At 40.1% G+C, this 27,066-nt stretch overlaps 2 protein-coding genes across 6 annotated transcripts in view; both read left to right on the top strand.

Annotated features, from left to right (window-relative positions):
• The first annotated feature begins 1,575 nt into the window (after window positions 1-1,575).
• On the top strand, window positions 1,576-11,857 carry gdpd2 (glycerophosphodiester phosphodiesterase domain containing 2). 3 transcript variants are annotated; one of them, XM_086221842.1, is made up of 16 exons: window positions 1,576-1,733; window positions 3,631-3,855; window positions 4,689-4,792; window positions 4,955-5,048; window positions 5,834-5,893; window positions 5,981-6,079; window positions 6,186-6,258; window positions 6,837-6,982; window positions 7,145-7,227; window positions 7,590-7,749; window positions 7,866-8,069; window positions 8,654-8,802; window positions 9,737-9,884; window positions 10,304-10,386; window positions 10,472-10,500; window positions 10,949-11,857. In XM_086221842.1, exons 2-16 carry the CDS (start codon window positions 3,760-3,762, stop codon window positions 11,020-11,022), a joined length of 1,602 nt encoding a protein of 533 aa, XP_086077968.1. In that variant the 5' UTR covers window positions 1,576-1,733; window positions 3,631-3,759; the 3' UTR covers window positions 11,023-11,857. The 3 variants fall into 3 exon arrangements, with proteins under 3 accessions (XP_086077968.1, XP_086077967.1, XP_086077966.1); XM_086221841.1 differs by having other exon boundaries at window positions 3,719-3,855; window positions 6,165-6,258; window positions 10,949-11,856; XM_086221840.1 differs by having other exon boundaries at window positions 6,165-6,258; window positions 10,949-11,856.
• Window positions 11,858-12,926: 1,069 nt separating this feature from the next.
• The window catches only part of dlg3 (discs, large homolog 3 (Drosophila)), a 79,309-nt gene continuing 65,169 nt past the window's right edge, over window positions 12,927-27,066 (top strand). For 2 of the 3 annotated variants that reach the window (XM_086221838.1, XM_086221834.1), the window contains exons 1-4: window positions 12,928-13,230; window positions 14,601-14,732; window positions 20,703-20,788; window positions 26,494-26,610. In XM_086221838.1, the coding sequence (XP_086077964.1) occupies window positions 13,191-13,230; window positions 14,601-14,732; window positions 20,703-20,788; window positions 26,494-26,610 (375 nt within the window). In that variant the 5' untranslated portion in view covers window positions 12,928-13,190. Of the gene's footprint in view, window positions 13,231-14,600; window positions 14,733-20,702; window positions 20,789-26,493; window positions 26,611-27,066 lie in introns of all 3 variants that reach the window. The other variant, XM_086221835.1, reaches the window with a different exon arrangement.

Here is a 27,066-nt window from a genome sequence, read left to right as displayed (position 1 = left end):
CAGGATGGACACCACCATCCTAGCCTCACCAACCCAGCAATGCATTTCAACAGATTCTATCATTTTCTCTTTGGTTTTCAGCTTGTAGGTTTTGATCCTAAATTTCAGTTGCGTTTTCAGCCATTTTCATCATTCTTCTGAACAAATTTTTTTTTACAGCTAGTAAAAAGTAGCAATGTGCTTAGAAAAGCTGCATCAGAGATTCACGAGTTTCCAGTTCGTCAGTGTTGCTTTGTGTTCGCCGCTTCCACGTATCCTGTTTTCTTGCTTTGTTGGATTTTTGTTTGAACAGTATTTATCTTGGACTTCCCTAAATCAGACATTTTTAGTTTGGACTTTCTTTGTTGGCTCGGTTGCGCCCAAGTGTAGCCAAGCCTCCGTTTATTTTTTCCGTCAATTTAATAAATACCTGAATTGTTTTTCTTGCATGCCTCAGATTCAGCTTTTGGGTCCTTGTCCCTTGCCTTTTTTTTTTTTTTTTCCAATCCCACACCCTTGACAAAGAACTTAGGACAAAATCTTCAGAGACACACGTTTGGATCACACCACAGTCCAGGGTCTTTTAACAATAGGAGAGGCGGGTCTGAGAGTACAGCCTAATGTAAACAGTGTCATAAATTGTGCAAATATTCCATAGGGGGAAAAAAAGACAAATATGGACTGGCTTCTAATGTTTTTGAGCAAAGTACCACTGCCAGTATTGTAAAGGTTTATGCAAATAAAGAATGATAAGAATGTATATGAACAATGTGATGTATTTGGCAATTTTACATGCAAGACAAACTAGCAGGGCGGTTTATATTGTGCAAGAAAACCAACAATTCAATTCCAGCTAAGAGGGATCTAATATATAATTATGGATGACGTCAATATTTCTATATATAATTGTATTTCTTCATTTTGCATAGCTATAACTTTTTCAAATTTTCAATTCACTGTAAGGCTTCAGATGAAAGACCAAAGGGGATTTTTATTGTTCACCGCTCTAACAAAGCTGCACTCATCAACTGGAGCCCACATATACGCGTTACTCAAGTCTTCGCCGTCTTTTTCTGTGTGTTATATTTGACTTTTCCCTGAAAACTTCAACCAACTTTTAAAATCAAACTTTAAAAACACATACGACAGCATTCAGACACACAAAACTGAGGTTTCTAGATGAGGACAGTAAGCAGCATTCTGGGTCGACAAAAGGCAAAACAAGAGACTTGTTTATTAGAGACATTTTCAGGGTTGGTCGCTATGGTGACATTTTGACCAATATAGCTAATGAAAGACAAAAAAAAAACAAAAACAACTTTCATGCAGGAGGCGTTAACCAATTTAATAATGACAAGATTTTGGACGGATGCAATCAAATTAATTATGATTGAGAGAAACTGTGATTTTGGGTCGCTAAATCTCAAAACTCTACTACAGATACAGAATTATTATTTTTCTCCCTGAATCATATCTGTCACAAAGGCTCCGCATGACTGTGACTGTAGAGGACGCCAATTGAACTTTGTGGCTCCTCCCACCTGCTTTAGGCTACACCTTTTCATCCAACTACCATTAACCTGAGACTTTCTCTTTCAGTCCAGATTCAGCAGAGTTGACAGGACACACTGATATCACACACACACCCATACACACAAACACACACACACACACACACACACACACACACACACACACACAAAGCTTTCCCAGGGAGTGTTTGTCTTTGAGGCTGCAACTTAGACTGATTCATGGTGAGTAAATTTTACTTTATACTTTAAAATAGAGTGGTAGATAAATAAGATAATACCTTTTGGGCAATTGGGCAATTTTAATGATTTTTCTTTTTAATTTAGAAATTATTATGTGGAACATTTTCGTTTTCAACAAACAGTTACTGACATTACTGCACTTCTAAAAAGTCACAAGGTTGCAATAAAATCATAATGAAACTCCTTATCAAGCTTTACACTTTGAATGATGATTCTTTTTCTTTTTTTTACGAGAGGCTCGGCTCACCCATGTGATATTCAGACGCACGTTTTGTCATTTGAAGTCACAGATAACGGGAAGAGGAGCTCACACACACTTTTAAGAAATCTAAAGAGGGAATACAACCGTGTTAAAACACTGTAAGTCAGTTAACGCCACTTAGATCAACATAAATTCCCTTAACTGATACCAGGACATAGGAAGAAAATAAACACCAGAGGATTTCAGGCATGAGAGGCTGATGATGGAGGGCTTTATAGGGGCTCTGCTGAAACGTTCGACTCTTATCTCACTGAAAGCGATCACGGTTTTGAGCTTCGCTTGGTAGAATGCTTGTCAAATCATGCTTGGCGGGGAGAAAACTTTCTATGTAAACCTGTAGGAATCTAAATATCTTTTTTTATATATAATATTCAATCAGATATTTTCCCTTTCTCATGGCTTTACACCTTCACTTCATTCTGAACTTTCTGTTGTGATGCTCCTTTGTTTTAAGAAGTACTGAGTTGAAAACTAGAGCTGCAGTCACAGAATCATTTGATAAATATGTTTTTCACATATCACATGAAGGGGGCATTTCTCAGCCATGGGGAGGAAGTGACTTGTTGTTGAATTATTAAAGGGATGCATTCCAGTTTCTCTTTCTGTCATCACCAAGTCACCAGTTAATTTTGGTGTTCGTGTACTTTCGCAGTCATTACTCAACTCTTATCTCAGGTTTAAAGCCTCCTGATAAGTGCTGTTCATTTTTATTATTATTATTGTTATTTTAGAGCGGCGCAATGTGAAATAAAATGCTCACTGATGTGCTCAATAATAAAATGGTTTTGAAATCAAGATGGAGAAAAAGATATAAAGAAAAAGAGGCGTATTTGAAATGCAAAACATAAAGACGGAAAATGCAAACATGAACATCATGACGGATGAGGAGAACCAGGTCATGTTTATCTTGAGCCTTGAGCTGCAAGAGCTGCATTAAACTTGACAAAAGTTGACAAAATGCCAAAGGAATCGAGTTTAACTGGAAAAAATCAACCATTGTGGAACCTGTTATTGCTCAATATGTTTCTGTCATGGGTGACAAATATCTGAAGTAATTTCCCACAACAGTTTCAGTAAACATGGTAAAGGGATGTGTCTGAACCTGTTGCATGAATATTTGTCTTTATTTTCCCCATCCACCGATCAGTGCTTTCGTAGAAGAAAGGCTCCAATTTGTGATGCTGGTATGCATACTTGTGTCCTGTTACCCCGCTTTGAATGAGCTTGCATTGTTTTGGCATGACACAGAAATGAAACGAACTATCGATGAGCTGACATTTAATCAAGTAATTAATGTGCCGTATGCCTGCGCGGCCTCCCTGTGCGTGGTCGTGCCTGTCACTGCCCCTGTTTGTGCTGCAAAGGCTCAGCCAGTGTGACTTCACTCTCAGGCCGGTCTGCACTCTACTCTCAATACCCCATGGTGCTGGCCATTGTAAGGGCCGCCAGTGGCTGGACCCCCTTTTGCACACAGGCTCTATTGACCGCGGGGGGTGGGCGTGGGGGGGGGGGGGGTGTTATTGAGCAGGGATCGCCTTAATCCCCAAAGAAACTCCTTTTCCCCCTCTCATTTGCTTCCACTCTCCGTCGTCTTTTTTCTCTCTCCCTCTCTCATAGGTTCAGAGCAGTGAATGGGGTGAGTCATACGCTCTCGCACAAGCGTTAACTAGGGCTCCTCCATCCTTCTCCCTGCTGTGTGTGTCAGGTGTTGAGCTGAGCAGGACCTGTGAATGAAGAGAGGAAGAGATGTCACATGTTAGGAGCTGCTGCAGAGCTTGCAGCCGCGGCTGGTACAGCTGTAACTGGAGGAAAGATGGAGAAAGTAATCCACAGAGGAAAAGAGTAAGTTTTTTTTCTTTTGGCATTTTTACATTACTGTCAGTTTAATAAATTCTGTATTTAAGTATACGTCATTAGCAAGTTTAGACAGATGTTCTTAAAGTTGAATTTTCCATTACGCACCACACTCATATTCTGAGATATTCATTAAATAATCCCTCCTGCGTTACATAATAGAGTTCAGAGTTCCTTCCATTTCCAACAACCTTTATAAATCCCTCTAATCACAGATTAACATTCCTCCTTGAGAATTCAGTCATATTGTCAAAAAAATGCTTTAAATACATTTTTGATCAAATTGACAACAGTTTGTGTGCGACTCACAGTTGAACAATGTCAACCGTAACACAGTGATTGAAATAGAAATGCTTCTGTGTGCAAAGAAAAGCAAAAAAACATGTCGTCACACGAATGGAACAGGACTGAGAAGGCGTAGGAGGAGGAGGAGGCGGAGGAGGATGGTCGACTGTGATTTGGTTTTAAAAGAAAAAAAGTTGCATGGTGGAGGTGGGTCGTTGATGATGAGAGAGAAAGAGGAGTTCATTTTGAGTTGTGGCTCAGAGAAAGAAATGTTTCAGTGTCTGAATGAAATTCACCCTCGAAGGCATGAAGATTACACACAGACACAGACACACACACACACACACATGCACACGCACACACACGCACACACACGCGCACACACACACACACACATGCAAAGAGTAAACGTAAGGTCTTGATTTTTTCCATAGTAAAAAAAAAAAAAGAGCATTTCAATGTAAAAAAAAACAACAACAACAACAAAAACACCTCCCAGCCTAAAACAGCTTAAACTCCACCTGTTTTCCTCGTAGTTTGCATGCTGCTGGTTCTCCATGGTGGCTCTGGTCACCCTGCTGTCCCTCTGCTGGATCTACATTTGTCTGGTTACTTTTAACGATCAAGAGGATGTTAACTGGTAAAAAAAAAAAAAAATTCTCATACACACACACACACACACACACACACACACACACACACACACACACACAAAAGCTATTGTACAACAGCCTAGAATGTCCTCTTTTCTTTTTTTTTCCTGTGACCTTTTTTCTTCTGCCCTCTATTGTCCTTTTATCAGGAAGGGTTTTCGTAAACTGAAGCTGTGGGTGAACTGGTTCATGGTGGTGATCATCACTTCTGCAGTGTTAACCTGCTACTGCGTTCTGCTGCTGGTGAGACTCACGTTCGTACCTCGATGATTGGTGCAGGGAGACCTTTTTTTTCAACCATTTTATTTAAATAATACTTGTCATTGTTTTAGCTCTGTGCCACTGAAAAAGACGTCGTATGCATGTCGAGGGCTGAGTATCGAGCAAAAACGTGCGATATCTTGACTTCAGTACCGATCCCTGAACCCTCTTTTAATGTTTTCGGGGATTTCTGTCCCCCTCTTTTTAATTCAAGCGATAGCTCTGTGGCATTTTGGAGGAATTCCTTCAAACTCTTGCACAAATGTGGGATTCCAGGGTGAACTGAAAGTGATTTGGTGGTTAAAGTCACACACTGAAGATTTGGTGCTTTATTTTCAGTTTTAATATGGATTAAAATCCATTTTAACAAAATGATATCACACATTACATCACGATTCTTGGGTTTTAGTTTAAGCTCCTCGGGATTTTAACACACTCAAACATTTCATAAGATAAAAGTAGAGACCACTTTACCAAACTGTGGTGTAACTTACTTTTATCCGTTGTTGCTAAGTATTATGTTTCAGTGTGTTGGAATTTTTTCCACTCAATTTAATGAAAAATAAATCCCAATTTGAAGATTTACGCCTCTGTTGTAGAAATGCGGTATTGAATGATGAGAAATCTTTGGATCGGACACAATATTGAAGCAGTTCCTTTGTTGCTGTGAAAATGTTCCACACCCAGCCCTCTACATGCATCTTTTTCTAGTCAGAATGTAACTTTCTTGTAACTTATTCTTTATAATCTAACTCCGTTCATTGCAGCTTTTTGCATTATTTCAAGTTGCCTTGGGAGAACCACTCAACTTACACTGTCTGCATAAGGTACGGCAAACATGTGGCTGCTTCCTCACGCTTGTGATTTTGACAGATTTTATTAGTTTGTGACATTTTCACTCATTCTCTACAAAGGTTTTTCTTATCTTTGGAGTTGTCTTCGTCTCATTTGGGGTCATAGGAATTAGTCTCCATTGGCAACAAGAATGGCCAACGGTTCTTCTCTCGTTCCAGGTAAAATGGTGTCTCATCTCAAAGACATCAAGAGTCTAAATAACTGTTCTACATGTTGGTAATGTTGGTGTTGGCCTCTTGTCAGGCTACTGCTCCTTTCTTGCAGTTTGGTGCCGTGGGAGCTTTGACCCTGCTGAGCTCATTTGTCTTCCAGGGTTTCCACATGGCCAAGAAGGAATGTAAGTCTCGTTTAAAAGCACAAACTGGCATCATGAGTCACCAGCAATGATTAAATGGCTTACAGACATTTTCCGAGACAGAAGCGTCATCTTAACGACACACGGGAATTTTGGAAATCCCGGGAACAGTTTTGACAAGAACATGTGAAGAAGAACACTTATGTGAACACTCGGTGGTGAAGGTTCAACAACAGGGTGAATGAAATTATAACTGGAGCCATTTCAGCCACAGGCACCTTTGCTAGGGCGCCAACTAAAGCTGCAAGAAGTCTTGGCCCTCATATCCCTGTGTACAGAAGCGGGGAAACCTGATTTTGCATGGAGCAGTGGCTAATGTGTACACTGTGGTGCAATTATCACTTTTTGTGTCCACTAGGTGGTGCTAGAGAATATCCACCTACCGCATATTGAGCTGATGTCAAGGACTTTTTATTTTCATTAAACACATCAAGGAACACGTGTTAATTTAATGAAATTTCATGTTGCACAAAAGAATAGAGTGAATCTGTTCAGGAAGAGGAAAAAAATTCAAAAGGTTCTGAGGATGTTTCTCATTCCCTGACTCTTGTTTCCATCAGTCTCCAAGTTCCTGATTGCAGCGGTGTTTGTTGCCGTGTCATCGGTCATCTTCCTCTGCCCCTTATTCATCCAGTCACCTTGTCTGATCGAGCCGGATGAATTACCCGAAAAACCAAAGCTCGTTGGCCACCGTGGTGCACCGATGGTGAGCATTATTATGACAACCTTTTAATGTTTGTGGTCATCTGGGTTAAAAAAAAAAAAAGTTTGTCATTACGATGTGACGTTTCACATGTTTAGATAACCTCGGATGTGAACGTGTCCAATCGTGTGTCCAATATTCCCCGTTTGTCTTGACTGTGTTCAGATGGCTCCAGAGAACACCATGATGTCGTTCGAGAAGAGCATTGAATGTGGAGTATCAGCCTTTGAGACGGACGTACAGCTAAGGTACGAAAAAATAATGGGCTCCCTATTTGGGTGTTTTTAAAATTTAAAGCTACGGCGCATTGTCTTTTTCTGATAAATGAACATCCCTTACGCTAAAATACTCACTAAGCTCATCACCCGCTCATACATGCATGCTCTACAGGAGCACACTTCTCCCCGTTAGCTGTCTGCTTTAATAGTGCAGCTTGTTTAGATTTTCTAGGCTTTCGTGTGACGTGGACGACAGTGTAGCCAGCGTTTTCCAGGTGGGACAGTCATGACAGAGTAGGCTTTTTAACCTTTCATCCAAACCTGCACAGGGTATCTTTAATGACATGTTGTGACTTGTTTTGACACAGACTTTTCATTTTATTCTAACCTAGTAAAGATAGAATTCCCTTCTTGATGCACGACCAAAACTCTGGTTTCCTGAGGAGAACGACAAACGTTAAAGAGAAGTTTCGTGACAGTAACTTCAACCACAGCTCCAACCTGACATGGGCGCAATTACAGATTCTCAATGCCGGCGAATGGTTCCTACGGGTGAGGGGTTGATTCAGATGTACACACATGTACTGCATCATTCTGCAGGTGTTATATAATCTTCCTGTCACATCATGCGCACAATGTAATCATCCCCCTAATGTCTGACTTTCCAGACAGATCCTTTCCTCACAGTGTCCCAGCTCTCAGAGGAGCAGAAGGAAAAAGCCAGGAATCAGACAATACCCTCCTTGCTTCAGCTTCTCCACCTCGCTGACCATCATAACATCTCTGTCATATTTGACCTGTATTCTGACTCGGAAAATAGCACTGTGGACACAGTCAGCACCATCCTGAAGTCTGGTATCGACCCGAGCCGGGTAAGCATAATGTTGATCTCTCTAAAGGAATTTTACAAAAGGAATTCTTCACCCAAATTGTCTAGTTTCCCTTTAAAGTGCACACAATGTGTTTTCATCTCACAAAGACAGTTTTTCTATCCTACATTACTTCTTTGTGACTCCCGATTGCAGAAGGAGCCAGCTACATACTGTATGTTTAGCTCCAAGCTAAAGGCAACTAACAGCTAACAACAGCAATACTGTCCTAAAATGTCCAATTACACACTCCCAAGGGGATCTTCTGGTATAATCTGTGTACTCTGTATTCAGGAGTAAGGGCTCAGTAATCCATATTTTTTTTATTTTAGCTGAAAAAAAATACACAACTTCCATTTCAGCTTCAAGCTAAATGTACGTGGCTGGCTTTTCCTGCATGTTGGAGTTAGAGAGAAGTCACTCAGAAGGAAAAAAAAAACAAAAAAACAAAACATATTTGTGAATTCCAAAGACTTACTTGTGGGTACTTTTGAATGGTAAAACACACTTTTGGGGTTAAGCATGACTTGCAGATAAGTTATGATGAAACATTGTGTATTAATGTCCTTGATTCTTCCTTTTTACAGGTCCTCTGGCTTCCCCCAGATGAAAGGGACTATGTAAATATGACGGCTCCAGGCTTCATCCACTACTATAACAATGAAAGTGACATGCTTAGCAAAGGAGGACACCACCTGAATCTGAAATACAACAAGCTGGATGCATCAAAAATCAGGTAACTCTGGTGGTGGTGGTGGTGGTGGTGGTGGTGGGGTGGGGGGGCATGCTCAGTATTGTGTTCATGTGTTTATAGCATGTTGAGACACAGCGCTGTGCTGAGCATATGTACGACCTGTGGGGGAGGGGCGGTCATTCATGCTTCAGTGTTCCAATCCAATAGCGTTGTCGCACGCTAAGCTAACCTTAAAAACACACAGTGTGGCAAGAGTGGCAAGATGTAACCACAAGTGCTAACTGAACAGAGTACATGGAAAAGTGTTTCCACGCATGCAGGTTATATCTAGATTCATTTCTGTTACCGGTGTTACACAGAAACTAGAATGATATCATTCACAAAAGTTGGTGGAGCAGGCCTGAATTTTGGGGGCGGATTATCTTCAAGTCTGATCTCAGCATCTGACCCCTGCATATATCAGCCTGAATCCTTTTTTTGAATGCATCACGTACAGTATACATACTACTCTAGAAATACAACTACAAATACATACCTTCATGCACTAATCCTAAAAGTTATGTTTTTCATTGATGTATTATTTATCAAATACCATTTATAGATCAGGCAGCACGGTAGTGCAGTGGTTAGTGCTGTCGCCTCACAGCAAGAAGGTTCCGGGCTCGGGCACAAGAGCTTACGATGTGGAGTTTGCATGTTCTCCCTGTGTCTGTGTGGGTTCTCTCCAGGTACTCCAGCTTCCTCCCACAGTCCAAAGACTAGGCTGATTGGATACTTTACATTGACCGTATGAATGTGAGTGTGAATGGTTGTCTGTCTATATGTGTTGGACTGGCGACCTGTCCAGGGTGTGTTCTCGCCTGTAGCCACTGGGATAGGCTCCAGCCCCCCCGCGACCCTTAATAGGAATAAGCAGCAGAAGAAGATGGACAGATGGATTTACAGATTGTCCTGGTTGCTCGTGTTCTTCTTACAGGGAGCTTCGCAGCAGAAATGTGACGCTCAACCTGTGGGTGGTGAACGAGCGCTGGCTCTTCTCTCTGCTCTGGTGCATGGGGGTCAGCTCTGTGACCACCAACTCCTGCCACATGCTTCAAGACATGCATCGCCCAGACTGGGTCATGGTGAGCGACATCGGTCCAATACTGACACAAATGTCTCAGGACACTGGGATGGATCTGTTCTGTGTCTACGTCTACGCGCGTGAATGAAAAGCTGTGTGCTTTTTTTTTTTTTTAAATCAGTGTAATAAACTAGGATAAATTAGGAGTAGATGTTTAGGGATTTTAATGTCAGGAATTTGATATAATAAGATAAAAGCAATTCTCTGTATTTCTATCTATGTATTTAAGATTTATTTTGATATTAGCTGCTTTGCACCATCCAGTTACCAATATTGTTATTGTGACTGAAGATGTGGAATCAGTGCATCATGCTTAATTATTTCAATGTGTAATTGCTGGAGATCACAAGTTCTGAACCCCCCCACACACACACATATCATGTGACACCTCAATGTTTATGACATGTTTTTATGTTTCAGTCACCTAAAACACACAGGATCCTGTATAGCACAGTGAACATTGTATCCATTCTGATTATGATGGGACTCTACATCCTTCAGTGGTAAGTAGATATTTGCTACTGTATGAAAATATGAGTCTGTTTGAAAATGTTGAAGAAACTGATGCGTCCACTTCACTGTCTGTAGGAAAACCCACTGTCTCTGCCAGAGAAAAGGTAGTGTAAATTATGTTTTTACTCAGAAGTCTAAAAAAAATGAATGTGAGAGATATAACAACTTTCCCCTTTGGAATTTCTATGGGCGTTCTATGACTCAAATATGGTTCTAAGTTGAAAATAGCCTCTTTTTTTCTTTAAAAATGACTTTCAACAAGCAAAATAGTTCCAAAATAAATCTGCTTCAGCTCCCGTTAACGTCATTAATAATACAAAGGAGGGCTGAACATGTAGCTCCATGTATTCAAGCTAGAATAACATCTGCCAATGTCCCCACTGAGGGACGAATAAAGGTTTATCTTAGGTCATCTCATAGAGAAGTTTAGGTTTGCTCGCACATAAATATTGAAACCACTATGACATCCATATATCCATGAAAATGCATGTATAAGCGTCTTAATCTAATTGAAGTTACATCATTTTTTTCCCCCTCTAATTCTCTAAACAGGGTCAGACAGACAACGAAAAAATGTACCAGTCTGGAACGAGAAAGAACTGTCCCCCTTCTTACCCTCCGTGTAATTAAGCTGACCGGAACACTTGACAAACATCCTTCCCTGCGTGGCCGGGGAGGTTTAGACCAGGACGAGAGGAATGCTGGCGTGAACTACAATGCACTGTATTTTGAAGCCATTGTGAGCCTGTTCTCATTATGGACATTATCAGATGTAAATAAAGCACTGAGCCACCGGGTGGCCGTTTTAGATTTTCATCTCCGTTTCTGCTCGGGTTCGGGTCTGCTGCTGCTGAAATGATAAAGCTTGGTCTAACTTTGCAACAATAACAACAACAACATGCACTGTAGAGCTGCACTGGATGTCCGGTTAGCACTTTATGCTATTGTGTTGTTACAGTTTGGATTTATTTCTTTTTTTTTTCATGGTGTCACAAAAAAATATAGTATAACCTGAACCAGAAGGATTGAAGTGTTTTTACATTGATCTGTGTCCCGGGTATATTTGAGCCTCTGCTGCTGTACAGCTGTGTATTTTTTTTTGGGGGGGGGGGGTGGTTTTTTTGTTGTTGTTGTTGTTTTCCGCATTTCTCCCGCATAGGAGGAAGACATATCAGTACCTTGTGGATATTATACCTGGAGCACTTACTCAGGTTTACAGTAGATGCGCTGTATTTGTTTTCTAATGTATGTCAGAGTTTTCAAGTCTATTTTCCGAACTGTAGCCGAGTAAATCCTCACATGTAACTTGGAGGTTAATGTGTTGTATTAATCCTACACTGGCAGAGCCTTTTCCTGAAGTAACACATTGAATACATGCACTTTCACTTGGACTATTTCTATATTACTACATTGCTGCTTTTACGTAAGGAAATGAAATAAAATACTTTTCTCCGTGAATGAGCTGGTGGAGGATCCACTCTACCATCACCACCTCCCGTGTGTGTGTTCCCACAACAACAGAGGCCGAGCTGGTTGATCGCAAACATGCCGACTCATTTTATAAAGATCTGACTATGTGAGTGTAAGTTCAGTTAAATGGCGTCTAACCCACAGAGGTTGTCCTAAGTTCTTTACGATCAAAGGAATAAAAAAAGGAAGAGATTTAAAGGATAACAAAACTAAATAATAGCTTAAAAATACATGAATGAAAATGCAGACAAATTTCATAAAAGTATGTCATCAGAAGCTAAGAAAACAAATCAGAGGCAGTGAAGGAACGATAACAGCTGCCTCAAAACATCTATTATGACATCAAAGAGCTAATTCTTACTATAATGGATATCTAATATTATCTTTTACTGATCGAAAAACTTCACTAAAATCCTTAAGATGCCACCTACACTTGTCCCTCATTAAAAATCCTGAAATATAGAAATTTGAATATTGTAATTTTGCAGTTTAATGTCACGAGTTGATGTCACCTATATGTCCACCCACTGATTGTGCACAGGAAGCTTTCAACATTGTACACCAGAAATGTCACAAATCATCTTCATGGGGCCGTCTCTTAAAATTATATTTTCATTCAGCACAGAGAAAATTTACCTTTTCACCCATGAATGATTTGAAAATAGACAGATGATGATAGGGGGAAAAAAAACAACATTTCTGGCAGTGACGGGAACAAGTCAGGATTCCTTGAGGTTTTCTGCCGAGTCAGGACAACCCTTTGGAGCAGAGTCGAGGGCTAAACTGCATCTAACCGCTAGATGGCGCCAAAAGCAATCATTTGGGGAAGAAAAACGGGTGAACACAGGTTGATGAGAGGAAAATGTAACAACAAACAAGATATATCTTGACTGATCGACCAGTATTGATGACGCCATCCATTTGATGATCAGAAATGGACACCGTTAAAGACACTTTATTGACATGAGAGTCCCGTCGGGGCTGATCCCGGTGGGCCGCGTCCATGAAGGCGAGGCGTGTGTGAGGGGAGGAGGAACACGCCTCGTTCTCTGTCGGGCCGTTTTACCCAAAACTTGTGGAAAGTTGTCATGAAGTAAACAGCTTCCCCTTGTCACATCTCAACCTGGGCGGGTGCTGGTGTGACTGCGGACCGCTGCGGCGACCCTCCAGACCGACAGCCCGGAGGATGGGGTGGGGGCGTCCAGAGACGGGATTTAACACTTGTTTATGAGGAAGGAGCCACAGATCCCGCGGCGTGATTTAACCAAGACTGTTACTTTGATTATTCTCCTCTTAAAAAAAAAACCCGCAAACGGTCTCTTACATGACTTTTCAGGTCGGCGGCAGCATGGTACACAAATACGGTGAGTCGAAAAAAAAAACCGCTGCGTCTTCCAGTTGTGTCAGCAGTTTTAGAGTTAAAAACTTTTCTTCACGTAAACTTTTCTCTTGCAACTCCTGCTTTTCGCTGGTCGGTTTACTTCAGCTACAACCCCTTGAAATAGGAGGCATTACTTTGTGAAGGATGGTGAAAGCAGCGGGGGACAGTTGGGTGCCATATTTTGGATTAAAAACGTTCAGGATCAGGTCGGAAAGGGTGAGGCAGCAGATTTATTCGGTGGTGTACATCATCTCTCCCACCCACCGGGGTCAACAACCAGCTGCACGGGCTGATGCAGGAACTCACTGACTACCACTGCCTACAAGACACATAATCCAATTATATCATAATTCTGTTATTATTATGATGAGGAAATGCTCTGTCAGATCTATATTGGTACTAATATCTTACAAAGTAAGTTCTTTATCTTGTTGCATGTTACCAGGGGATGATTTAAAAAATATTTCTTTAGAAAATAGAAGAATCAATTTGTGTTTTAAGTGATTTGCCGCATTTAGCGAATGACAGAAATAATAAATTTATTTATTAATAAATTTAGGAAGCTCGTTTGTCCTTTTTTTGTTTTGGGATTTTTTTTTTTATCTGTCAGTTGGCTAAAACATAGCTAGTTAAAGGTACAGTGAGTAAGAATCTGAACTTGCTAGCTATTGACTTATTAAGAAAATTTAATCCACCGGAACATGAATTGTCAGGCAAATATTTCAGCTTCATGTCATTAAAATCACAAACAAGGGGGGTGACGAATGCAGCCGAAGACAAAATGTATTTTGTGATTTTTCAAAGTGCTGTGCACATTAAATCAGGTACAGTCCAAAAGAGACAATTTAAATAGTAATAATAATAATAATAATAATAATAATAATAATAAGTGTTGTTTACAGTTACTCCAGTTACTGTGCTGGTACTGTGCTCATCTTGTACTTATACTACAGACTCATGCGTATTCCTTCTTTGCACTTCAGTGACTCAACATCACCTCTGAAGCTACTAAGTGAAATTACTGCATGTGACTATCGTACATTTAATTGTGTCCACTATGTCTGGGAGGTAATTTGCATTTTCTATCATTTCTCAAAAGTGTATAGACAGAAGTATTGATTGAGAAATATGTTTTAGATTAATTCTTATTATTTAGTATTTGCTCATTGCAGCCCTAACAGATTTATTAATTTCTGTTATCGTCCCTTGGTATTGTGTCCCACGATTTGGTCCCATTTAAGGGCAAAATAATACAAGTCAGAGGATCACTTTTGGGACTGTCAGTGTGTTTGGATCATTTTTGGAGTAGTTTTTGAGTTTGTCTTGACATGCTTGTTTCATCTGGTGAGGCAGATACAGAGCGAGCGGTGGAGCTGCTGAGACGGTACCAGGCCAACCTGACCAGCCCAGAGGAGCAGACCCTGAAGACCAACGTGGGCAAAGTGTCAGCTATCCTGGGCAGCCAGCTCTTCCAAGCTCTCCTCGGTAAGAAAAACATTGCGCAACTTCCTGTACTGGTAAATTGAACCCTAAACCCAGTATTCATACTAGATCATACTATTCTCATTCCATCTTACAGACTCTGATGTCTTTTCTATCTATTTTCCCATTAGTGGCTACTGGCCGGATGCAGACAGGGTCAGGTTGTATTAATTAGTACGGCAAGTAAACTGAGTCTAAATGTTTCCCAATTAAGGCTTATGAAAGGGGCCTTTCAGTGGGCCCTACAAAGGTCTGCTGTATACTCCCCTCTGAAACATACTCAGATTGTAATGAAATCCCATTAAAGGCTCACACAACACAGTCGATCTACAGACCCCCTTGTTGTAAACTCTCACATCCTGAGGCCAAACTCCGTCCCGGGGCTTTGACAACGCGACCGTATTTGGACCCCGTATTTTCACCACTTTTTCCTACAACTGTCTTCTATACGATCCATATCTTTGCTCAGAGAAGCTGAATTATTTGAGACACTGCCATGAGATTTATTTCTCTACTGAACCTGCCACTATCTAAATAGATGTCACTGATCCTGTATGCTATGCATTATTAAGTGTGAATGGTTTCTTGTACTAATCAACTTAAGAGTTCTGTAGTGCAACAAAATAGAGCTTGGTAAACTTTTGATTTCAAGTCAAAGTCAAAGTGCGTCAAGTAAAAACACGTTTTTGTGATTGTGACATTCATGGTCAAGTCTTGTCCATTTGCCCAGGGTTGGATTTTGCATTATGAGACAATTTTATTCGACATGTGCCTTAAGATAGACTCTTTTACTGTTACGTACTTAAAAAAAAAAAAGCTTTATCTATGATCTGTGTATTAGTCTGATGCTCTGCTAGCTGTTGCTATCAATCTTAATGTACCTTGTTATATATTTAAGTGAATGACTCTCGGAGAGTATTAGGTTTCTAAATCAGGATTCCAAACATTCCTTACAAAGAATGTTCAATCAGGGCCAAGCCTGAGGCGAACAGGAAAATAACCTGCTTTTGACCACTATGCCAAAATTTTCCTCCTCCACTCTCCTGGCTCTCTGGATCATCGGCACCGCCTCATTAGAGCACAGAGGCCTGAGGTTGGTGTGTGTCTCAGGTGCTGGGCGGATGAGGCTTCGCCCTTTATTCAACATGTGGTTTTGATCATGCCAGGTCGAATGGAGCCGCTCCACAGCACTAACAGGAATACAGCGCAGAATAAACATTACTCATCCTCTTTTCCTCTCCGGTTGAGTTTGCTTTCACATGCTCAGGGTCATGTGATCCAGTTCTGTTTGGACCAGCTCGTATTGCTTTTTATCACCGCTGTGGTGGGCAGAACTGACAGCGTATGAATTTACAAAGCAAATTTTTAATGGAAGAGAGCTACGGGATCCGAATGTCCCTAACTTTGATGCTCTGTGGGAAGTAAAGAGGTGTTTGACGCAGTGTGGGAAGTTGTACCGGCTACTTGATTGGATGTCTGCATGGTTGCACAGTCAGGAACAAAGGTTGCCTTAACTGTGCATCCACCCTTTTGTTCCAGCATATGCAGTGGGAGGCTTGGCGGGGGGGTTGGTCACTGGGGCACACAACCAGACAGCTAAATTAGAGGACCCTAAATGTCCAGGCAATATTTTATTGAGGAAGCGACAAAGGGTTTGAATTGTTTGCCCTGCCTTGAAATCGTGACCTAGTTTTTCGTGTGTTTCCTAGTGAGCTGTGGGTTACTCACCGTCAGGGGTGCATTCTTTTTCTTGTATGATTCATTCAGACAGGCAATAGAGAGAGATGAATGCAGGCTAATTGAAGAGGTAAGCGATCAAAACACTTATCCTGCATGTAAAGTACGAGGAGAAGGTGCAGGAAACCCCCTATGACTGTGACAAAAAGGCTCAGAGCTTCGACCAGGCCGTCCCAAAATAGTCCTGACATCAAAAAGAGATCTTGGAGCAAGTGACTTCTGGCTTAGATTATGTATTTTGTTCCGTGGGCAGGAATTTATGTGGTCTTTGAGGGTTGGAACCATTTTTGGAAAGTCAAAGATGTTAAAAAAAAAATAACACTTAGACACACACACACACACATATATATACACACACACACACATATATACACACACACACACACACACACACAAAAACAACCCCTCTGTACTGTGGGACTTTCTGTGAAAATACATTCAGAGGTAACGGCCCATTTGAACAGATGGTGGAGACCAAAGCAGAGCTAGATTGAGTTTGAATATCTAATCTCCACTAAGTTTGTAAATAGACACATTTTTAGAATGGTTTTCTTGTATGTGCCACAAAGAAATATCTTAATGAGGGTTAATAGTGAGGTTCATGAAGTGAAAATCAGTCGTATTCTTAAGGGAGATGATTATCAGTCATAATCTTCCCATCCGAGGTCGAGCCACCACGCGGGAGCAGCTTGTGAAATGAGGCTGTCTGCTTGAGGAGAAGTCTCAAATTTGCATGATTTTTCTTTTAAGAAAAAAAAAAAAGGTTTAAGACATTACCCATAATTCCTGATCATATCGGCAACATCTCTGATTATTGGATTATTTCCTGTTACCATGGAAATGATTACTGAAGTTACCAGTGTTGACCAGATTATAATTTTATATATTTATGACTAGTTAGCCACCAAGAAAAACACTCGGTTAAGAAATAAAGTTATTTCAAGCCATATTTGGTCAGAAATCTAATTTTCAATTGATTATAAAGTGAGTAGCTCCTTAATTTTTAGTATAATTATGTGCGCAGTCTTCTAACTTTTGCTTTTTTTTTTCAAATATCTCGTTGTCTTTTTGTTACAATGTGTCTGCTCCCTTCTTGGCCTGGTTCTAGTCTTTAAACTCTTGTATAAGTGGGTTGTCACTTTTGACAGAGAGAACATTTAAAAACGACAACAATGAAGGCGTTTTTTTGAAATGCGCAGCATGGCTTTACTACCGTTAGGAGCTTCTCAAACTTAAACAATAACTTGTAGTGCATTCGTGCGGCTGAGAATGTTGAAAGTTCCCTTTTGGAACGCTTCCACTCTCCAGTAAAATGTTTTCATTTAACTTCAACAAACAAGCAACATAGTCGCCCCCAGAAAATCTGCTGTCAGAATACAGAAAAACTGCCCAAACAACTTCATCATCCGTAAAAATAAAAAAATGAAAGCTAAGGAGGTTGATATATTTCAGCTGATTCAGTATTGGCTGTTAGGCTACAGTGTTTAGCTAGCTGGAAAGCTAACATTACATTAGCAGCTCAAAAACGATATATTTTATACAAATTTTTGTTGAAGTAAACTCAACCTTTGCTAATGATTTCAATATAAAAACTCAGAGCAAGTACATTTTTTTTCATCTCTCACAACAAACAATTCCTTGTAGTGTGAGTTCTCAAAAAAACTTCCCACTTTATGAGTGGGATATTCGGAATTCCACTGGTGCCCTCCCACCTCTCAGAGTTTGGAACTTTCCGTCTTCCCAGTAGCTCATGAAGACACTTCCGAGATGTAGTTTGATGTCGTTGTTGTGAAGTGGGGTGGGATCATGGGAATTGTTGTCTTCGTTTGTAACTTTTGCATATTAATTTGACACGGTAGTTTTATTGAGGTTGTGTTTATTTCTGCTACGTTATTTTGTTGTGTGTGTGGGACTCTCGCTGTACAGCAACCCAAGCTACACTCGTCAGCAAATTGAATCGCAGTCAACTTTGAAATATCATGAATTGGCAACCAGGGGATGTAGCGCTCCCGACAGGCGATCAAATGAAACGCATCACAGATCTCTTCTGTTTTTGAACATTTGAAGTGTTCACGGTAAGATAGTTCTAGCTTTGAGTGTTGTGTAGATTTTTATTGAGGGAATGTTGCACATTATATCTTTAAGGCAAAACCAAGAAGTTATTTTATTGTGCCTGCACAACAATGGCTCGCTCTCGTGATTCATGGGCTTTCATACTCAGTTTATGTATGCCAACAACAATTTTGAATTTTTTGTTCTCTCAAGTCACAAATGCAGCGACGCTTTGATGCACAGAACAGCTGATAAAGTTTTATTGTTGACAGATAGGAGGTTCGCACGCATCTATTTGTGGGTATGTTTGTGTGTCGTTGTCTCTGCCTGTTTTGTGAGGTTGAGACGATGCAGCTGGGCCCCGTGTGTGTGTGCGTGTGTGTGTGTGTGTGTGTGTGTGTGTGTGTAAGCTTCTGTGTAAGTAAGGCAGCTCTGTGGTCAGCTGGGCAACAAAACTCATCTGCCCACACATGGCTTCACTCCTCCATGTTCAGACACAGGGATGAGTCACATGCTCCATTCTTACACTTTTGTTCTCACACAGTGTTGCTGGGACACACTGACTCTTATCGCTCTGTCTCACACACACACACACACACACACACACACACACACACATAGCATGATAACTTTATTCAAGTTTCTAATTAAAAGCATGTTTCATCACTGGCTAAGAGCTTCCTCGCTGTCTTCACATGGAACTCATGAAGGCTAATGAAGTCTCTGGTAACCTCTTTATGTCAAAAGTGCAGAAAGGGTCCCTATGTGTGACATCAGCATCATTGTCCCAGCGAATTCTCATCAAATGGCAGTAGGTGACCCATTAGACATGAGTGTTTAATGAGCAAAATGTGATGAGTTCAGTCATAAAAGGGGGAAAAAAAAAACAAAACCTAAGGACAGAGTTATTAGTAATTTTTGTCTCATAGGTAAAGTTTCTGGTGTTTTTTGTTTGTTTGTGCGTGTGTTTGCAGGATTGTGCAATTGCGATTGAATTTTCTGAAAGCTGCTGGCTGGATGGGGCATAGGTCATGGTAGGGCCCATTAGTTTTTGGAGTGAACCTGAAAGGGGCATATTTTTTTCACCCTGATTTTATTTTTAGCATTTTACAGAAGGCAATTGTGCAGATTTTCATTGTTTTTTGGTTTTGTTTTGTTTTTTTGGTGGTAGTGGTGGTGGACTACTAGATTTTTCATTATGACTGAATCAGGAATGTGTATGACAGGAAGCTGAAATAAAATTTACAGTTCAGTGCAGACCTGGATGAAATGCAGAATTTACAGATCAAGATGTGATTTTTTTAAGTATTAATTTAAATTGGATGAAAACACATGGATCTGGAAGCATGTACCTTCCTCTAATTCATAGCTGTGAAAACGCTGATCAGTGGAGGAACAAACTGTTTTTCTAGTTACAAATATCTAAAAGCAGCCTTCAGTACCTCTGCTATTTATCTGTTAAACATATGTTTAATGTTTGGAATTGTTCTTGAAACATTTTAATTTCCTCAATGGAAACACTGATGCTTACGCTCATTCAACACAAATATGAGTTCAGCTACACTCGAAAGCGCTACCTGAGAACATTATCTTTTAAGGAGAACCTTCGGCCCTGGGCACTCACACGCTCAGGTCTAATTAGAGGGATGAATGGACCCTCGTATTCCCCCCCCACGCACATCTGAGTGTGTGGTTGTTCTGTAGAGGCTGGGGGAGGGGGTGTTGAATGCTGATAATACTTGGTTTTTACATTAAGGAGCAGACTACCTTGCAAGTGTCACTTCCTGGTTCCACTAGGTGGCGATGGAGGACACGCACGTCATAAATATCTTGATGGTAAAGGTACTGGGCTGTTTTGCAGATATTCAGCATATAAGAAGTTAGTCATCCATTATTGAGAAAAAATAAAAAGCAGAAATGCTGTTGTTCTTTTTTCCTCAGGATAGTGCAGCTTCTGAATTGATTAGTGACTCAGCCTGAACCTGACTTGTATAGCAGAGCTACTAGGAACACATCTTCCACCTAAACAGACGACTCCCACCCCCACAGTGCACCGCTAAAACAGACTCCCAGTGTGCCCACAATTGATTGGTGGAATCTTTCACACAACTGGAAAAAAAAGTCTACTCTTGACAAAATAATAAAAACATCTCATTGTTTTTTTTTTTTCCCCCTCTCTCACAGATATACAAGAGTGTTACGAGGTGACCCTGCAACTGAACACGGAACAAAGTGTTGTCAAAGCAGAGAGCGGGAAGGATGCGAGGGAGGTAATCTTCCCGCTTCGCATTATAGATCGAAGTAAATACGCAAAATGTTTACATTGTATTAGATAAGAGGAATCTTTTACCCGGGTGTTACTACCTGTGTCACGCATCGATGACTTGAACCTGACAAGTGTGTGTGCGTGCGTGTGTCAGAGAGGGAACAATTCAGAGGGAGATTAGACAAAAAGAGCACAATTGCTCATCAGTGCGCCGCTATCATGACGTACTTTCATTTTATCAAATTTGTGCAGTCGTATTATATATATATATATATATATATATATATATATATATATTAATATCTTAATTGTGACTTTTGTTTGCTTTGATACGTGTCTATTTTTAGATGTGACATGCCTTCTGATCTGTGGGTGTGGAACTCCAGGATTATAGGTTTATGTACACCTCAATCTGACTGCAAAATTTATTACAGAACATCTGCAACAGCATGCTCCAGTGAGAGAAATATCGTTATGTTCAGATACTGTGGTGAAATATGTTTGGAGTTTCATGTCACTGATCTCTTAATTGACTTTGGATGGGTAGAAACCTCTGACTTGCCTGATTTAATATTGTCTCATAACTTTCCTTCATCTGTGCCAAAAGTTAATGAAATTGATCTCTGGCTGACTTCTGAAGCCCATTAACTGAATGATCTTTGGCCTGTTTTTTTTTTTTTTTTTAGCAGAGATTGGAAAAAAACAATGCAGCTTCTACTCTGTGTGTATGTGTGTGTGTGTGTGTGTGTGTGTGTGTGTGTGCGCGCGTGCGCGTGCATACGTGCGTGTGTGTGTGTGGTCTTTTGTGGCCACAAATTCAAATCAGAGCCAAACACAAAAACCTGATTTAACTTTTATCATGAAATTTGAAAATGTAATGTAATAATGCAGAGTTGGCACACACCCCAGCTATCACACTGAACTCTTCCGCTGAAATATCAAGACTTCATTTTTATTCAATTATGTCAGAAAATTGACCTTTGAGATGCCTCAGAAGACCTCATTTCTAAGGAAAAGCAACCAAACGTCAAATTTCTGCTGCTAGTTCATTTATTATCCAGGTGGGGATGATAAAAGAAGATTCTTTAAAATGTATTCTTAATTTTATTTGTAAATTTATTATCTGTCTTAGAGAGAGACTATAAAAACCATCTGGGCACTGAGGTGCCCTTGATCAAGGCCTTAAAGCTTAAGTGCCCCAGTGCAGCTGCTCCGAGGCAGCAGACCAGTCTAGAGTTGTACTGGACATCTTCCAGGCAGGAAGCGTCATGAGGGTGTTCCTGCACAGAGCTCAAAAGTAATCGGCCGTTTTATTTATTCATTTATTTATTTGGAACAACTCTGGTTCTGCAACTGAAGTTTCCCCTTTCTTTTTCTACACTGCTTAGGGATTGCGCAACAATTACTGCACTCGATCTTTATCATAGATGTCAGACATTTTTTTACTACATTGTTAAGAACAGATGAGGATGTAACTTGGTAAATACATGATGAACGGGCTTATTTTTCCACATTTGCAATGTTCACATGTTTTTCAGTATATACAACATGGGTATATCATATAAACTTGTTTTTATACACATAATGTAAAAATCAGCTGAATCAGCTGGTATACTGTAATATCATCATAGTATATAAATCCGTACCATTGACGTCTCAGAGGTTTCATGTATGTGTTCAGTTTGACTTTTTAACTCCCAAGCACATAAATGGAGGTGTGCATGCATTTATCGGTCGGGATGTAACAATAGCAGTTCTTGTTGAATGTACTGTATCCAGGCTCCTGTAGTGAACTTGGGAAAAAAAAAAAAAAAAGCCTTTCACTCTCAAGTCCAAAATACTTGAGAGGTGAAAAGAGCCCATGAGAAACCAGCTTTCAAGCTTTTCTTTTTTCAGCTGTACTGTGTCATAAAAGCTCTTGAGTGAAGAGAAGTGTACGTCCAACATGTGGATTAAGTCTCCAAAAACTGCCTGGGAGAAGAGGTCGTCCTCAGCTGCCCAAAAAAAGAAAAAGGTGCAATATTAGTTTTACAGTGGTACATTAATTTACTGAAGTCTTTCAATTCTGTTAAGTTGTATTTAAAAAGGTATAATTTTTTGTGGATCTAACATGGATGGACATGCTTCGGGTTAAAAACAACAAAAAAATGTGAGCAAGTCTGAGACTGGGGGGATTGGGGGACATCGATTGTCTTTTGGGTCATTCGAGACTTTAGTGAGTCAAAGTAGATAAAGTATTTACATGTTGATGGTATATAAAATGGATTTCATACAAACCATCCAAAATATATATTTTTTTATACGTGTGTGCCCATATTGATGTCAGTCACATGTCAGAGCTGTCAGTCACGACTGTTCTTCTGTGACTTTTAGCTTTTATAAGAACAAGGTGATAGTGAAATTACTCAATTCACTCCTGGCAAGAGATAAAAACATGATTATTCATTCCTGCTTAAAAGCCTTGCATGTCAATCACTTAATGGCACTTTGTTTTTGAGGTTCATATGAGTCTGACCTGGATTATACTGGATCCAGTATCATTTGCTAGCCAGATTGTATTAAATGGAGGTCTTGATGCAGGGGGATGTGCTCTTCAACGCATCTAGCTTGAGTCATATTTGTAACATATCCGAAAGAAGACATTAGGGATCATAATATTGTAAGAATTTTGATCATTTAACATGTTATTGAATCACTGGCTATGCTTACATGAACAGAAATATTCAGAAATTAACCCAATGAATACAAATCTCTCAACAGAGAGGATAATATGCTAATAATATGCTTCCATAAGGCAGAAACCTGCTAACAGGAGGTCCCTGCATGGAAGCGTGTTGTAGACATGTATACACCTTAATCGCACTACGAAGTCCTGCCGCAGTTTTCACAGCATTTTTTTCAACACACACCACAGCCAGATTGTTCCAGTCTCTAATAATGGGTGCCAACATGGATTTAAAGCACAAATTTTACATTATCTGCTAGAAAATGTACCACTGAAAGCATGACAAATGGTTTCAGGTCAGATTTCAGAAGTCACACAAGGAATGTAGTCCTTAGTTGGACGATGATCTGACACATGGCAACAGTAATATGAATGGAGTATTCTGTAAGACATAAACGGCTTGATTGAATTATCGTCTTGTTTTGCAACAAGGCCAATAGTCGGCATAAACTGCTGCAGTATGCGGTGTCGTCTGTTCATAAACTGACGCTTCCATAGCAGGCAAACTGTGGTTGGGACACTGTTCTGCCGGCCTGAGCTCCTCCTCAATTTCAGGGCAGCAGGGTCGCGATCCTCCCCCTAGCCTCTCGTCACAGGGTCCCAGTAGTATGTGGATGGTTGTATACTGTCATGAAGAAAAGTCATGAGATTTGAAAATTGCGATTTCCAGGTCTGGAGGAGGAGTGCTGGGGGAGAAAAAAAAAAAAAAAAAGCCAGAAAATTTGAGAAAAGCCTTGAATTTTAGCCTGAACTAAAAATAAATAAATAAACAAATAAAAATTGGTTAATAATTTGATTAAGTTGATGTTTCTTATGAATCAAACTTGTCATGTCAACATGTCAAACTAGCTTGACATGGCAAAATTTAACATGGATTTTTATGAGGGAGATTTAAAAAACAAAAACAAATATGAACCGTGTGGTGGGGCTCAGGAAGCGTCTGGATGCAGCTGTCAGTTGGTAGCGAGATGCTTAATGGTCACCCACTGAGGTTCTCATCAGTATTCCAGCCATGCTGTCACCTGAGTGGAGGATGGGAGGAAAATTATGAGTCTGCGAATTCCCTGATTCGGTGCAGACTTGCAGGTGAGAGCAGCAAATAGCTGCCAAGGAAAATGATTCCAAGACACTATGAGGCAAAAAGCAGTTAGGGGTCAGTTCATCCATTTGTAATTGTGAAAACATTTGCACAACTGTAACTGTTTGATATAATTCTGTAATTATCATGGAGAGTTGAAAGAAAAGAACTTTAGATTAATTTAATAAAGAGGAATTAGTCACAGTATGTCCTCACACTTGTTTGTGGTCGTCGAGGGTGTCAGCTGACGTCAGCGCTTCCGTGTGGTCAAATTCACGGGAACACACACTTTTTCTCATCCATACCAGCGCAAAAATATAAAAACAATATTGTAATACAATTAAGTTGACAGTGATTTGATTTTAATAGCTGGGTTTTGTTTTATGTGGTACTCTCAGTCCCACCAGGTACCTGCATGCTCAGGGGCGTGTGTATTCATGTACACATATTTCACTTGACAACTCAGGCACAAGAGTAGCTTTCACTTTAATGTTTAGAGATATCAGCTGGAAGAGAACACACACTTCTTTTTTTTGTATTTTAAAATTACTGGCCGTGTGATGGCCTGCTAACACTGCCCTCTGCTGTCATGGAAGGGTCTTCAGGATCTTAATTGTTACCTCCGTTGAGCTCACGTACCACAAAACTATTAAAACTCCTCACATCTGGATTGTTTTATCAGTTGAATGTACGATGGCTGCACTTGTATTGGCGAAGTTGAGCTGGAGTCCAGTTCTGTTCTGTTTTAAGAGGTGAAAGTTTCTGCTACTAATGTTTTGTGTTCTTACAAATAATGGTTGAATTCTTTTATTCAACCTCAAAGTAAAAATGTGTTTCTTTTTATATGATGTTCTGTAATGAAAGGAAAGTCAACCCAGTTCAATGTCTACATTGTGATAACATTGTTTTAGTGGTTGCTGTCTTTTGTTTCTTTTAGTACTGTATGGTTACAAAATTTTAAAGAATAGTTAGAGATTTGTTGAATTCCTTTTTCTTTTTTTTCTTTTTTTTTTTAAATTTTTTTTGGTTTGTTTGCATTTGTGCCAGAAACCGCTATCATATTCATGTGGAACAAATAATCTGCCAGCTGGAAACAGTAGGTGGTTAGCTTAGTATTGGAAGCAGGAAAAAAGTATGCCTGTCTAATGCTGTCCAAAAAAAATGGTGATATCAGTAAGAGCGACAACTACTTCTTTCTTATACAAACAGCATATTTTGTGTCCAGTTTTTGAGGTGCTTGTGTCACTGATAACCTTTTCATGTACATGTCCAATGAATTGTAAGCTGGATCCAGCAGGTGCGTAGCTTACCTTAGTTTAGCATTGGAGGTAGGGATAAAATTAACTGTCACAACAGTTATTTATTTTTATACAAACAGGATATGCTGTGTCCAGTTATTTGAGGTGGTTGTATCACTATTTTTTTTCATGTACAAGTTTAATAGATATTAGGCTGAAGCTAGCAGGTGGTTCTCTTAGCTTAGATTAGCTTAGTTTGGTTTAGCATAAGCACTAGAATCGGGGCGAAACTACCTGTATGTCTTTGTTAAAAAAAAATAGTGATATCAGGTAAAAACAGTACTATTTATTACTAATAGAAACAGCATATGATGTGTCCAGTTTTTGAGGTGCTCATTTGCAATTTTTTTTAAAACTTTTGACAGCTTGGTGAGTTATTGTTTTCATGCTAAATGAAGCTAACCTGTCGCTACTAGCAAGGTGCAGAAACGAGAGGATAGCCATTGTCTTATCTAACCCTCATCAAGAATGAAATTAAGTGTAAACTAAACCTTTATGGACACTGGAGATGATCATCTTTCACATCCACAAGTACATGCTTGTCATGTAGCTATTGCAGGATTTTTGTCCTTCTGAAATTTGTCCTATGCTGTCACTTTGTCCAAAAGGAGCCGCGGGAAGAGGAGGAGGGGGTGTCTCGGGTACGAGTGACCAGCAGGAGGAGCTTTCATAAGGTGGAACGAGTGTCTGGCCTGGTGACTCGCTCTCGTGTTGATATGCCAAAGGTGAGTGAGAGCAGGAACCAAAAAAACCCCCCGATGTTTTTGAAGGGTGTTGAAGTATTTTTGGCATATTTTTTTGGGTCAAAGAAACGAATAAGCCATTGCAGTTGTACGCCTCCATGATCTGTGACAGTCACAATTACCCTGACCATGAACCGTTAAAATCTTTTCAGTTCTTCCTTGATTTTCAGTGAACATTTGTGGCAAATTTAAATTCCCTGAAGGAGCTCCTGAAATGTGTGAATGTGAGATGACCGTGACCTTGACCTTTGACCTCTGATCACAAAAATCTTTTCATTCTGTAGTCCCAGTGTGTGCCAATTTTCATTCCTACCTTGAGCCCATGGCCATGGCAGGGATAACAGAAGTAACTTCTTAATTCCTCTGCACTGGCAATCGGTTGGTGGATGGACTTTGACATGGACAGTCACTGGTCCTGCCGTTCACACCGAATCTAGT

This window comes from Aulostomus chinensis, chromosome 13 (genome assembly GCF_037954235.1).
Source record: "Aulostomus chinensis isolate RoL2024-O1b breed Wild chromosome 13, RoL_Achi_v1.0, whole genome shotgun sequence".
Classification (NCBI taxonomy): Eukaryota; Metazoa; Chordata; class Actinopteri; order Syngnathiformes; family Aulostomidae; genus Aulostomus; species Aulostomus chinensis.
Note: the sequence above shows the minus strand (reverse complement) of the source record. Positions and strands in the feature narration are given on the sequence as shown.

Coding starts and splice junctions, on each gene's coding strand:
- gdpd2 (XM_086221841.1), top strand. CDS start 3,760: ATGTCACATGTTAGGAGCTGCTGCAGAGCTTGCAGCCGCGGCTGGTAC. Junction 4,793..4,954: donor GATCAAGAGGATGTTAACTG/GTAAAAAAAAAA, acceptor TCCTTTTATCAG/GAAGGGTTTTCGTAAACTGA. Junction 10,387..10,471: donor GGACTCTACATCCTTCAGTG/GTAAGTAGATAT, acceptor CACTGTCTGTAG/GAAAACCCACTGTCTCTGCC.